Source organism: Eublepharis macularius, chromosome 2, assembly GCF_028583425.1.
Source record: "Eublepharis macularius isolate TG4126 chromosome 2, MPM_Emac_v1.0, whole genome shotgun sequence".
NCBI classification, from domain to species: Eukaryota; Metazoa; Chordata; class Lepidosauria; order Squamata; family Eublepharidae; genus Eublepharis; species Eublepharis macularius.
In genome coordinates, this window is record NC_072791.1 from 134,979,560 (window position 1) to 134,994,274 (window position 14,715).

Below are 14,715 nucleotides of genomic sequence, written 5' to 3' on the forward strand. Positions count from 1 at the left end.
ATGATAAAGGCTGCACTCAAAAAGATCTCAAGACTTCTGAAATATTCTGCTCAAAAAGTTTCACTTTCTTTTGTACTGCTTGCCCCTCTCTCCTCACACTTAGCTTTTAATAGCTCCTCCTTATATAGATCTATTGTACCCCAAACAATTTTCTGTTCATTTAACTTCTTGAAACTTAGAACTTAAAAGTTAAGGAGTTGATTCTTTGTTTTGCACAGGAACAGAAGAACTGGAGTCCAGACTTCTTGAAAATTTTTTTTGGGGGGGAGTGGTCTTTAGTGGACAGTCAGGAGTATGTTCCCTGCAAATTTGATGGAGTTTCAAAAAATGACACCCCCCTCCCCAGCCCTCCCCCTGGATATTTTTTCCCATAGGGAATAGTGGCTGGATAAATTCAGGGTTATCTAACCTGATTAGAAAATTTTAATCTTACATGGATTTCAGGGACACCAAATTTTTGGGTAGCCCTGAAACCTGAATCTGGATTCACCAAGATCTTTTTTTTGGTGCACATCCCTCTACATTGTATGGCAGTTGTGTATAGCTCTTCCATGACTATGAAAGAAACTAAACAAGGCTGATAGGATGCTACAATTTGAAAGCAAACACTGCTGGGAGGGGAAGTCTGCTTAACTCAGTGATTTTTAATGAACATTGTGTTACCATTGAGCAACTCCAAGAACAATACATGCCCATTTACCAACCCTGGCATGGGATCCTAAGCTTGTGCATACAGAGGCACATATTTGAGCAGAAAGAAACGCAGTACAGTACATACATATGGAGAATGAATAAAACAATCTGATAGAAACGCTTCCTAGCAGAAGTGGTTATATTAAAGTAAATGATTGTGCTCTGCAGCAGGCACGTTTCAGGCCGAATCATGCTCATTGGGGAGTCTGAGGAGCGCCCTTTAACATGCGGGCTGCTCTTTGACCTGACAGCACTGAAGTGACGTTGTCACGCAAGCCAGGAGCATGCATGTGCTGCGTGCACATGCGAAGAGAGACTCCACGGATGCCTCAGGGTAAGAGCCAGGCTCCCAGGCTCCTGCCAGGGGAGACAAGGAACCTGGTAACCCTATTGTCAAGAGTTACAGTGGTGGAGGAAATTGTCATGGGGTTAAGCTGAACTGAACCTCATTAAGACTCATAGTGGAAGAGGAACAGTTTTGGAATGGAACCATATCTAAAATTGCTAGGCTAAAATGAGATCATTATATCTTAAATTTCTGTCAACTTCTATCAGTGGCAGGAAAAAGATTTTCTTACTACTGGAGTTACTTCTTTTATGTTCTGGTGTATGTAAAAAAGAATTGGAAAACTGGAATAGCCTTAGTAATATTCCTTCATCAGATTACTTCAGTTCATATTTATATTTGTTTTAAAATTTCTGCAACTCATAGCCTATTATATTTGTTAATTAACTGTCCTAGATGTTGTTCATACTAACTTTCCTTGTGTAATTTGCTTTGTGTCTCAGTGAGAAAGATGGTCTATAAACTATAAATAAATAAATACCTCAAAGAAAGAGTTAATTACATGTCAAGATGTAGGTACTCTCCATCATGCAGAAAGCAGCTACTCCATCAGCCCCTACTTTCAAACTATTAGCCTACTGCCTAAAAGTAGAGAGAAAATTTGATTGTAACCTTTGAATGCCCAGCAAAGAGCCATATCTAATATTTTTTTGCTCTTTTGGGCAATCTCTGTCAGCAGTCTTTCACTGTCCATCCACAGTATTCCCATGCTTTATTCCTTCTCCTCCTGGACTCTGTCACTGGCTATATTTTGCAGCAAAACCTTTTATACCAACTGAGAGAAGTTGGGTGGAGTAAATTGGCAAGCTGCACAGCTGTTTCCTGTATCTGGGCAAATGTTGTGCCTGTGCATAATTACCTGATTGTTACTTTTCTGTGAAGCGGAGGGGTCACTTCAATAAACATACAGTCTTTCCTTTCACTCCTTTCTACACAATTTGAGAAACTTTATATACTTTTTAAAAAGGTATAATGGCTTCATGGATGAGGTATTTGAGAGCTCTGGCCATAATTTAGGAAGCAATAACTCTGTTTATCCGTACTCTGGATTGTGGCTTTTGGTGGTGGCTGCAGTTCACAAATTTCTTAATGGAACTCTGTAGGACTTTATGCTAACTGCAGTGCACTAAGTGACATTGTATGTGTTTTTTAAAAAGCTCTGTGGTTAATGAGGGTGAGGTTTTTTTGTAGCTCTGCTTATATTTTTAGTTTAATTCCATCTGCATTTGAAAAATAAACTTGGAACCCAAACCTGGAATGTATTGGATCTGATGTTTAGATATACTGCAAAGGCAAGTTCTGAAATTGTTTTCCTAGAATAAGTGCTGTGAATTTTTTCTCCAGAGGGAAATGACATTTAGCATGGCAGAGCAGGAATCCTTTTAACATTAGCTATACCCTTTGTAGAGTCTGGTTTTGTTTTTGCATCAACAGACCACTGGCTATCAGTCCACAAATAATGTAGTGTAGAAGACTGTTTCTTTCATATGAAGCAAGCATAAATAGTAATATGATGTATAGAGATGGGCATGAACCGAAATATGAACCAAAGTTCATCATGAACTGGGCCATTTTTTGGTTCGCAAACTAGTGGTTCGTCGGAGGGCATTTCTGAAGACTCATGATGAACTACTATGATTTTTAGCCCAGTTCGTTTGGTTCATTTTTTGATCCATCACTGCAGCCAGCCTGGCACCACTCAATTAGTTTCCTAGGCAACAGGGGTGTGTGTGTGCTTTCTACAGACCTGCTGCTGCCCCAGAAGTGACGTTTTCACAAACCAAACGAACCAATTCATGAACCGGGCAATTTCATGCCGGTTCATGGTTCGTGAAACATGATAAACCACAAATCGCCATTTTCTTGGTTTGTGCCCGTCTCTAATTATGTATTTTACAATGTCAGAGTAAATCTGGAAAGAAAAGATGGCAGAATATACAGTGATGGCAAAATGGACAAGTTATATAAATAGAAGACCAATAAGAGAATTTGAAGAGAAATGGGGGAATTATTTTGCTTATAAAGAATAGAATAAATAAAATGTTGCAGTTTTACAAATTGGAATAAGATCATATGCTGACTTATTGTATATAGCTTATAAGAAGTTATAGTCTGACAAGGGGGGAAATGTATGAATATATAATCAAATATATAATTGTTAAAATAGTTTGTAGATATGGAAACATTGATAAAGCTAGGGATAAGTAGAGAGCATTGCTATATTAATCAGTTATATAAAGAGATAAGATGAAATATTGTAGTAATAATGGAATGAGTTCTTCCTTTTTGATTATTAATTTTTATTAGTAAGTGTGGAGAAGGAGATGGGAGGCATTAAGTATGTGTAGTATAGAGGAATAATATATAGTAATGGGACTTAACAGTTGCAATCTTCATTGCTATATAAATATTGAAAAAGATTTAAGTTTTTGAGCACTCTGTATTCTAAGAATTCTCATAGCGAAAAGTCACAAATCTTCTTGACCTTATTAACTTTTCCCTCCCCCGCTTTTTTCTTTTTGTATTCCTTTTTTTTACTTTGACAAAATAAAATTATATATATATATAAGTAGGATGCTATATACTAAGTAATATAATAAAACAATGTCAGACGTTACATGGTAGCATCCTACTTACTAGCATAGTCCACATTCCCTAATCCATTGCCCACACACTTTTCTGAAATGTTTTGTTAGTTATCAAAGCTCCATCTGTGAATAGATCTGCTTATATGTATTGAAAATAATTGCTTAATAGTTACAGTTGTATGTTCCTGAAGCTGAGTGGATCAGCTCCATAAAGTTCAGCAATCAGGGAGTAGAGAGCCCTACAGGAAGAGAAACAAGGCAGCCTCATCAGAGACGCTGTAATTACATGGTTTGTTCAGGACTGCTTGCCCAGGATTGAGCTGTTGGAAACTTCCCCCTACACACATACACACCCCCACACATGCCTTCCTTGGTGCTTTATTATTACTCTGTCCCACCTTCTTGCTTGCTTGACCATCTTCAGCTATATCTTTACTTAATATTAAAGAATCTGGATGCCAGCTACTCTGCTTTGTTTCTCATTTGCCTTGCTCTCCTGAGGCGGTCATGAATATTTGAGTAATAAGTCACAGCAAACTACAGAGGAAGAGTGAATCTGTGAAGCAGCTTGCAAACTAATTAGAAGAGAAGGCTGAAACACATCAGACTTCTTTTATAGGGTTATCCTTTGAGACTTTGGGGTAGAACGTATCTCTTCCTTGCCCTCTACTTCGTCTGCCATTCTCTTCTGCTTTTTGGAAGGTGTTACATACAGATTTTTCTTGGAAATAGGTGGAGTATTTTACATCCTCAGGCTCTTGTTTTGCCTATGGTGATTTCCTTTCGTACTTCCTGCAAACTGGTGATTTCAGATTGTTCCCACTGATGAGACTGTGAAACAGGAAAGAAATTCCCTGACTGACTTAACACCTTTCTGACAAACAGGTGCTTCTGCTTTCATTAAAGTAGGACAATCTTACTTCATTCTGGATTTTTTGCTAAAAATTTTTATCTGCAAGCATGAGACTCAAGAGGAATGGGTCTTACACATTGAACAGGTAAGGAAGGACAGTCAAATTGTCTGCTCTTCTTCAATTCACTGAAAAGTTTCAAATATTTTTAGAATTAGAGCAAAAACCTGTTTGGCAAACTGTGTGTATTTTTATATATTATTGCTTCTTCAAATAATACTTGTTTTCAGTATGTGTGTGTATTTCAGTAAAAATATTGGGGTAGTTTCATATAGTGTATTTCACTTTTTTGCAAAATGCTTTACAATATTTGTGTGGCCCAAGAATACTGTGTGAGGTAGATTCCTGTTTCTGTTTTACAGAAGGAAATAAAGATTGAGAGCATGTGACTTGTCCAAGGTTACACAATTGGCTAATATCTCATTTGCTGGTCCTGTTGGGAGATAGATTCTTATACAAGGTGTAAATACTGCTCTGTAGAAAGGATCTCTAATTTTTTTTTTTAACCTCCTGGAACATGTGGTGGAAAGTGCTTTCTACCTCTGAGACATTGAATTTCAATTATGGTATAACTGGAGGCTAACTTGAAAATTCCTAGCACAGTTTGATACTCTGAGTATAGTTTGTTCCATAATGCCTAAACTTAAGCTATCAGGGGTGTTAGAACTCAGCCAGGCTTAATTGCTTTAGGTAAGATAGTCAGATGGTAGGGCATCCTTTAGCTTGTGCAAGCTTGTACAAGTAATAACTTTGTGTGTAGAAATAGATTACCTTTTATAGATATCTGAAGAGTTGTAACAATTCCTTTTGCAAAAAACCTAGATTTTAATGGTGTTTAGATGCAGAAACAGCTTCCATTTTCAGGCTTTGTAGCTTGTTATATTAAATATATTTATGTAGAAGTAAGCAGGCAGTGTTACATATTTAGAGCATTAATGTCATTCTCTTCTACCGGTAATGGCCCCCAAACTGCTTGCAGAGTTCTATAACCAGCTCAAAGCAGAAAAGACTAAAATAAGACTTTTTTAAAGATGTGAGAACTTAGTTCTGTATACAGTGCAAGCTGCATCTCTTCCTCTTTGCAATGCTATGGGAAGACGGGGGATTTTTTTTTACTTTATTTCATTTATACCCTACCTTTCTCCCCAATGGGGACCTAAAGCGTCTTAAATTGTTTTCCTCTGCTCCATGTTATCCTCACAACAACTTTGTGAGGTAGATTAGGCAGACAGTGTGTGACTCGCCCAAGATTACCAAGCAAACTTCCATTGCAGCATGGGGATTCATATCTGGATCTCCTAGAACCTAGTCTGGCACCTGAACCACTAGATCACATTGGCTGCCTAGTTGGCTGGTGAAAATTGCCTTCATATCTCTCATATAATCTTGCTGCAGTACTACTAATTACACTGAAACTTACTTTCAAGATGATGTTTTAAATTTAGAACAATCCTAAGCAGAGTTATGCCCTTTTAAGCCCATTGCACTGTAAATCTTCCCCTTATGCTGTTCCATGGGGCCCACTGCCCTGCCTCACAGTATTTAGATAGACATTTTGGGTTACAGCAGGAGGGAGGAGGTGAGAAAATTGTACTCTGTTGATAGAAAATGGAATTAGATATTTCCCCCCCTTCAAGATGGTGAACTTTATTTAACAGCTTGTGAAGACTTTCTAATCACATTCCTAATTCATTTGTACCATCACAAACTCAAAACACTATAATGAAAATTATGTCAAAATACTTTTTTCTTCACCTTAAAGTTTAACTTGTGAGCAGAAAGGTTGTTCTTGCAAACCTTGTTTATTCTAGATTCTAAGGGTATTGGCTGTCTCTATTTACATAATTTACAGATTATGGCTCCTGAATAGTTCAGGATAAATCCTTCCCCCTTAATATCTTAGATATTAAAGAATTTGACATTCCTTATGCATTTCATTATACCATGGTTTGGAGAATTGCAAAAACAAAATCTTGTGGTAAAATCCCATGAAAATAAAGTGTTTACATAATTAATGCCTATTGCAGCTATTTTCTTCAAGCAGAAAAGCAAAAATCTGTTCATTTGGTTCTTTGAATTAATTCAAGAATATACTAAGACAGATGTCTTCAAACTGTTTTAATGCAGACGTTGAGGTGCATCATGGTCATATTTTGGAACAGACAGGCATTTAAGTAAAATGTTCAGTGCAAGCTTGTTTCCACATTGGCATGATGCTCCTGTTTCACTGCTAATAGATAACTAGTTGAATTAGAGCCATTAAGTATAATTTTTCAAATTTCCAAGGGAGTAGACACTTTTTGTAATTAGAAATCTCTCTGGTTTGAATTTCAGTAATATATGGGGGAGCAATAATTGGGATCCAAGAGATGTGCCATGGACTGGTTTAAATTGTTTGCCACGGAATGGACTCAAAGAGAGCCATCAGAGATCAGCTATCTTCAGAATGGGAGCTATCTTGCGGGGTTCCACAGGGCACAATCTTATCTCCCATGTTATTCAATCTGTAAATAAAGCCTTTAGGAGAACTCATTCGCAGCTATGGAGTTGAAGGTCATCAATATGCAGATGACACCCAACTCTATATCTCACAATCCAGGTCTCCACAGGATGCAGCAGAAATCTTAGATCGCTGCCTGACAGCCATGGTTAAATGGCTGAAAAACAACAAATTGGAATTGAACCCAGACAAGACTGAAGTGATGCTTGTTGGGAAGGCAGAGATCTTGAAGGATATTGTACTCCCTACTTTCGATGGAGTTCATCTGACCCTTGCAGACTCAGTTAAGAGCCTAGGAGTTATACTGAATCCAGTGCTACTACTAGAAAAACAAGTCAAGGTAGTCACAAAAAATACTTTCTACAACTTCACTCTAGCCTGAAGATGGCTTCTTATCTTTACATGGCCAACCTAGATCCATGCTATGGTAACATCAAGGTTTGATTACTGTAATGCACAATACATAGGTCTCCTATTTAAGTTAACTAGGAGACTCCAATTGGTGCAAAATGCTGCGGCTCGACTATTATCAGGAGCGAACTGGAGCTTGAACATCACTCCCATCCTACAGTCACTTCACTGGTTACCTAACAGTTTCTGTGTGCAGTTCAAGGTATTGGTTATTACATACAAAGCTCTTCACAGCCTTGGTCCAGCATACCTACGGGACCGCCTCCCTCTGTATGTTCCTTCAAGGTAGCTTCGCTCATCTGTTCAGTGTCTCCTACAAGTGCCAGGCTGCACATGGGTGAAATCAACAGCAGCGTGTACACAGGCTTTCTCTTTGGTGGCCCCTGCTCTGTGGAATGGCCTGCCTGAGGAAGTCAGGCATGCCCCCACGCTCCTGGCTTTTTGCAAATGATGCAAAACAGAATTATTCAAAAAGGCTTTTTGCTCAGATAGGAGGGCTGTATTGTAGGGATGAAGTCTTCGATGCTTCACTAATAAATTAGGGACCATAAACTTCACCATGTTGCCTTACATACTATCTGCTGCTTTAAATATGTACACCTGTGCACTACTGTGCTTCATGTTGTCAAATGTTAGTCCTAGAATTGATTATGTTCTGTTTCAGTTTCATGTTGTCTGTTATCAGTCCTAGAATTCATTATGTTCTGTTTCAGCATATCTTCTACTCTGTATTGGATCCTTTCTAATGGTATGTCTTTGTAAACTTGTTTATATTTACCCTGTGACATTGTTTATGGAAATGTCCTTGACACTGTATGGAAATGTCCTTGATACTGTATGGAAATGTACTTGATATACTGTATGGAAATGTACTTGATACTGATTGTACTCAGCTCATACTGTGTAATCCGCCTTGAGTCTTAGTGAGAAAGGTGGACTATAAATGACATAAACTAAATAAATAAAGTTCAGTAAGTGAAGTTCAGAGAATACTTTTTGCAGTCTTAGAAGTCCACAAGTGTTACTAACCTGCTTGCTCGTATCTAACTCATGGGAAATATTTGTTGCCTAAAAGACTTTAAAAAAAACAAACCTTCCCTCACCAGTTTCTTGGAAGAGATTCTTTCTTTATACACATGACACGCTAAATGGCTATGTCCAAACTAGTCTTTTTTCATACATTTACATCTTCAGGAATGATGCAAGAATTGTAGATCCTACTTTATTCTCTGTCTTTCGCATTGCTTTTAACTTCAACTTTGCTGTTAATCTGCAGCTGCATTCCTATATTTCTTTTCATTGCAGTTTTCTTCTACATGCTGAAGGTCATTAATAACTGCAATTTGCTTAGTCTTTTGTTTATTGTCAGTGAATAATGGCTGTGTGCATAAACCGTGGTGTAATTTTTTAAAAAAACTTTTAGTGCTTCTTCATCATGAGTCACTGCTGGTCAGCATCATTCTGTATATACTACATGCCTGGCAAATAGCCTGGTTGCATTTTTTCCATGTACCTCTTTCCTGGGTATATGTTTTCTCCTGCTTGTTGAGAAATAATAAATAGTGAGATTTCATTATGGTAATGGCATGAGTGCAGTTGTTTGCTTGGTTTACATTCCTCATGGTAACAGATTTCTGTAGATGAGGCATGTCATGTAGATTGTAAATTAATATATTGGGGGAACTGGACAATGAGACTTTGGTAAATATTTCTAAGCAGTTTAGATGCCACTGGAGTTTAAATACATATAAACATGATTATGTAGGCTGGTAGGCTTTCTTTTTTTGATGATAGATCAAGATGGGTAGCTGTGTTAGACTGCCAGTAGCACTGGAAAAGTGCAAGAGACCAGTAGCACCCGTAAGACTAACAAAATTAATGGTAGGGTATGAGGTATCTGAAAAAGTGAGCTGGAGCTCACCACTAATTTTTTTAGTCTTATAGGTGCTACTGAACATCTGCTTTCTTTCTTTCTTTCTTTCTTTCTTTCTTTCTTTCTTTCTTTCTTTCTTTCTTTCTTTCTTTCTTTCTTTCTTTCTTTCTTTCTTTCTTTCTTTCTTTCTGAGACTGGGATTACATTATATTGCAAGGGGAAAGGAGGAGCTTTAAATCAATACCAAAAATTCATTACTGGAACAATGCAGTGAAATATACCTTTGCTATACTTATTCCTTATTGAGAAGTGAGAACCTTTGAAGAGAAAGTGGAGAGAGAGGAAAGGGGCAAAAGACTCCCCCCCTCCCCCCAATGAAAGCAAAGACTGGGTTCAAACGTAGCTTTTTCTGAGACCAGTTCTCTATCTCTCTGTTCTCAGAGTGGCAGTTGTTTATGTGGAGACTCTGAGAGTGGAACGCTGAGGGCAGAGTGGTAGAGAATCCAACAAAAGATGGATTGAGATAGCTTTGGTAAGCTCCACTCCACTCTATCCTGATTGATAAGGGCAGGACGGGTATTTATGGCATGAAAATATGTAATACAACCTTCATATTGCATTAATACATCTTCAGTAATGGAAGCTGGGATGCTGAATAATGGCTTCCTTGAGATCCTAACAGCCCCTTGGGCATACCTGTAAGAACCTACTTGATTTTTCCCCCCTTGTAATTCTGCAGTTCTTCAAAAGAGGTGGTTTATACCTGGGTTGAAGAGTAGCTTTTTGTTGTGATGATGACAACCGCGGTTGCCCCTACGTTTGCTTTATATACTACAACACTTTCTGTGGTGATATTAATAAAATTACAAGAAACTGTGAAGAGATTAGAATTAGAAAATGTCATTGAAAGATGAAACCCTAAAGTCTGAACAATGAAGTTTGCTTCTAAATTTGTTGAGGGACTACTCGTCTACTGTTGCAGTGGGCTGGATTGTGTGCTAGGATGAAAATAAAAGATGACTACTTGACTACCTGTATGGTCACACAATATTTGGTAGGAAAGGCACAGAGTTGTAATACTTTCTTTAGTTCATACAGCAGCAAGACAAAATTTCAAAAGTTGAGGGGCCCAGCTCATGGATCCTTCTGGATTCCAAATTGTGCTGGGAGATTTTAGAATTCCAAACACATGCTCTGTTAAGGCTGTGGTGGAAGAATGGAATCTGCACTCCCTTGAAGCTATTGACAAGATTGCTCCTTGCTAACCCCTCCCTCCCATATAGCAGAAACCAGCCCCGTGGTTTGCTGCAGAGCTGGGTCATCTAGAGAGAGATGGAAGACATCTGGAAAGATGCTGATGGAAACCTTGTGTTGAATATAAGAGCATGCTACAGAGACCATTATGAAGCAGTGGTGATAGCAAAGAAATAGTACTTCTTTGCTACAGACACTTAGCTGTGACACCTTTGCAAAGTTTTTTGCTGATGAAATGGCAATACACTCTGATCTGGATGCCACTTGTAATATAGGTGAGCCAGAAGTAATGCATAACACACTATCCAGTCTGTTTCTGAAACATTTCGACCCAGTCACACTGATGGATATTTACAGGACCCTGGTATTCTTGCCCACCCTGTCTGCTAAAATATTGTAAAGACAACATAAATAGCTCTTGATTTCTGTCATAAATCAGTCATTAACTGAAGGTAATTTCCCTCAGACTCTCAAAGAAGCGGTCATGCGCCCACTTCTTAAAAAATTATCATTAGACAAAAATGATGTAGCCAATTATCACTCAGGCTTTAATCTGCTGTTTCTGAGCAAAGTGTTGAAATGGAATCCAGATAGGACAGAAATGATGCTGGTTGGAAAAGCAGAGATCTTGAAGGACATTGTGCTTCTGACCTTTGATGGGGTTTTGTTGAACCTGGCATTCTCAGTTTAGAGCCTAAGGAATTTACTAGACCAAGAAGCAAGTAAATGCAGCTGCAAAAAAGGCCTTATCCCAACTCAAACTAGCCTGAAAGATGGCTCCCTACCTTGACGCGACCGATTTGGCCACCTGGATTCATGGCACAGTAGCATTGAGACTAAAGCACTATAATGCACTCTACATAGGTCTCCCCTCAAAAATGACTTTGAGACTCCAGCTGTTGCAAAACACTGCAGGTCATGAAAAATACAGTTACACAAGACCTAGCCAAATACAAAACCCAATTAACAACTAACCAACAAACAAAAATAAAACACACAGAACAAAGAAAAAAAGTGAAAAACTGTATAAACTAAAAGAAGCTTTGGATTTTCTCTGCGACAAATATTAGTATATCATTTTTAAATTTTCTCTTACTCTAATTAAAGATAAAAGCTCTCCCAATAATGCTGGGTCATGTATAACTCCCAGATTCTTAACCAAGTCAGTCAGGGTCAGATGAATCCCTCTTCACATGTGGGAATTGTAATTCACTCCAAGACATAGAACATACCACCAGCATTACATACGACTTGTTAGGATTCAGTTTCAAGTTTTTTTACCCGTAGCCTCTTGACCACAATGGCCAGGCACTGAGTCACTCAGGACAGCTACATCAGTGTCAGGTGGTCTAGGCAAAGATATGTAGTCCCTATATTAAAAGTTTTGGAATGATAGCTAATATAAAAAGTTTTTAAGTTTGGGGGATTTTTTTGTAGAAATGTCTCCTGTTTCTGTACTTGGCATATTGTGTAGAAGTCTTGATCTGCTTTCCAGGGGCCAAGTTTGGACCTAGGTATGAAGCTTCTTTAAATACATAAAGTTCCTCACCCTTCTGCTGGAGGAATTGTGGGCAAATTGGCTCTTACGCCCAATGTTGGTGGCAGTGCCCCTCCATCAGCAAATTTTGGGAAGACATACTGCTACAAATATTTTTAATTACAATTCCTTTTACACCACAGCTAATCTTCCTTGATTTATGGCAAGATATTGAAATTCCATTGCTTATACTTGAGTTAATTTCTGCACTCTTAACCGTAGCTAAGAATTTGATTGCATTAAATTGGAACAAACCTACGCAACCATCAATTAAGCAATGGTACTTGAAGATTTAGGATTACATCATTGAAAAGATAACTAATAATCTTTATAACGTGAATAACACTTCTAATAGCTCACATTTTTATGAAAAATGGCTACCCTTTTATGAATATATTACTGAAAAAGAATTGCAAGCCCCTAACAGATTATATCAATCTATATTTGACTCATAACCTGATGTTGTAAATTGGAAATGACTAAATGGCTTTATTTTCATTGATACATTCTTATTGGTTAAATGTAAGTGATAACATTTTGGGAAAGAAACTTACCTGAAGTTGATGTTTTTCTTTTAGTTGTTAACTGTTTATAAACTTTTGTACATAGATTTTTTTTCTTATGTACTGTTTAGATTACAAACTGTTTGTATCTTAACTTAATGTTTTTGTTATTAAGGTTATTATTCTACCTTCCTTGTACTGTGAATAGTTGTGCAATAAAAAAATTTATTTAAAAAAATACACAAAGTTCCAACAGAGACCCTCATTTACTGATCTGGGAATGCACAATTGTAATATTTCAAAATATCCAGCTGCTTGTCAAGAGTCGTATATGCATTTTGTGTGCTGCAACAACTTTTTAAAGTAACTTAGTGTTAACGGGCAGAAAATATTTAATATTAAATGTGTGCTACTGACAAATATTTTTCTGCTTAATTCTTGAGCATAACATAAAAATAAGATTAAGAATTGTTGGGAGGCTTAAAATGTTAAGTTGCATTTTTGATTATTTGGATTGACTTGGTAGGGTTTCCTGGAATACTAAGATGAACAGTGGGAGTGACCATCAGTAACTCAGTTATCCTTTTGCTTATCATAGCATTTTAACGTTAGTCGTGCCAAACTCCACCTTTTCCCTGAAATCTTTCTGTGTAGTCCTATCTAACTGCTGTTTCCTTTTTCCCAGACAAGGGAGGAGTTTGTATAATTCCTTGTTCTGAAAACAGGAAAATGCTGAAAGGCAACCGCCACACATCTTAAATGAAAATGCTGTTTAAACCCCTTTTCTGCATATTGCTAAGGCACTGGCACTTATTTTAGGTTTATGTTCATAGTGAACATTGTTCTGATCTTTCTGACAGTTTAATTTGAAAAGCTATGTTCTAGGCACTGGAGATAAGACCTGTATAGGATACATGGTTCATTATCCCATGCCCGAATATAAAAGGTGCAGGAACTGATATCATTTGAGAGTTTGTATTCCCTCATGTTCTACCACCTTTTGTTCACTAGTGCCTACAACTTCATCCACCCATATAATTGTGGGGAGAGACATTCTGCTGTCAGAAACATTCAGGGGCTTGTCTAGGGGCTTAAGTTAAAGGGCTTAGTCTTCATGTCAGGGAATGGAACAACTTTTTGAAAGCATTCCAGACATGAATACTTATTTTCCAAGTGTGAGTGGGAATGGAGTTAAAGTCCTAGGCTTTCCTTTGGTTCTGTTTGTGCTGAGACCCTGTCTGGTACATACTGCTGCTAGCTCCTTGTATGAGGTTTGGGGAATGCTTCTCCCTCTTTCTGACCCTGCTTCTGGCTGTGATGTACCCAGCCCTAATGATTACTTTGGACATGGTGATGATGCAAATAGTCACATTTTAAATATTGCCAAATTTTCAGCACCCCAGACTCTTTGATACATGTACGTGATGATGTCATATCATGATGGCATAGTGAAAGTATGATGCAGGCCTGATAATGTCTGCACCGTTGCAGTTTGCATAGTTCTAGTCAAGTCCAGTTCTGGGTCATGTAACTGTTTGAATCGTGCACCTACTTACACTGTCAGCTAGCTGGGCTAGGCTGGCCTTTTCATATTAATGTCGTTGCTATTATAAATTCTGTTTTAACTAAGCTCCACTTGGGTGTCTTTCTAAAAAGTTGAAGCTGCTTTCTAGTAATAGCCAATTAAAGGGCGTGCTAGAGAACCTTGCTACTTTGTCATAACAAGTCAGGTCCCCAGACTGGCTTTTCTTGCAGCCACACCAATTGGGACCATGGCACTGAGGCGGGGAGGAGCTCCCTCTGCAACCGTGCCCATGCATCCCCACAGTTGGAAAACTTTTCAGCTCAGGAAAACAGTGTGTGAGGAAAGCAGAGGCTCGTCAAATGGCATCTGCAGTACTTGGGAAAGAAGGTTTTCTGCACCTGCCATGTGGCTGCAGGGAAAGCAAGTGCAGTTGGGGAATCTGACCCAAATTGTTTGGCCCTCATACTGTGACAAATGAAGCCAAGACTGGGTTCATACAGTGCCTATAGCTTTTTTAAAAAACTTGTGAGCTTGCCACCCTGCATGCAAGGTGGGGAAGAAAGGAGACAAAAAT

At 38.2% G+C, this 14,715-nt stretch overlaps 1 protein-coding gene across 2 annotated transcripts in view; it reads left to right on the forward strand.

Moving 5' to 3' along the window:
* The window catches only part of MOB2 (MOB kinase activator 2), a 193,388-nt gene that overhangs the window by 105,413 nt on the left and 73,260 nt on the right, over positions 1-14,715 (forward strand). The window contains exon 1 of one of the 2 annotated variants that reach the window (XM_054972769.1): positions 4,547-4,625. The exons of the other annotated variant lie outside the window; for it this stretch is intronic. Coding sequence (XP_054828744.1) covers positions 4,588-4,625 — 38 coding nt within the window. The 5' untranslated portion in view covers positions 4,547-4,587. Of the gene's footprint in view, positions 1-4,546; positions 4,626-14,715 lie in introns of those variants that run through there. 2 annotated transcript variants of the gene reach the window in all.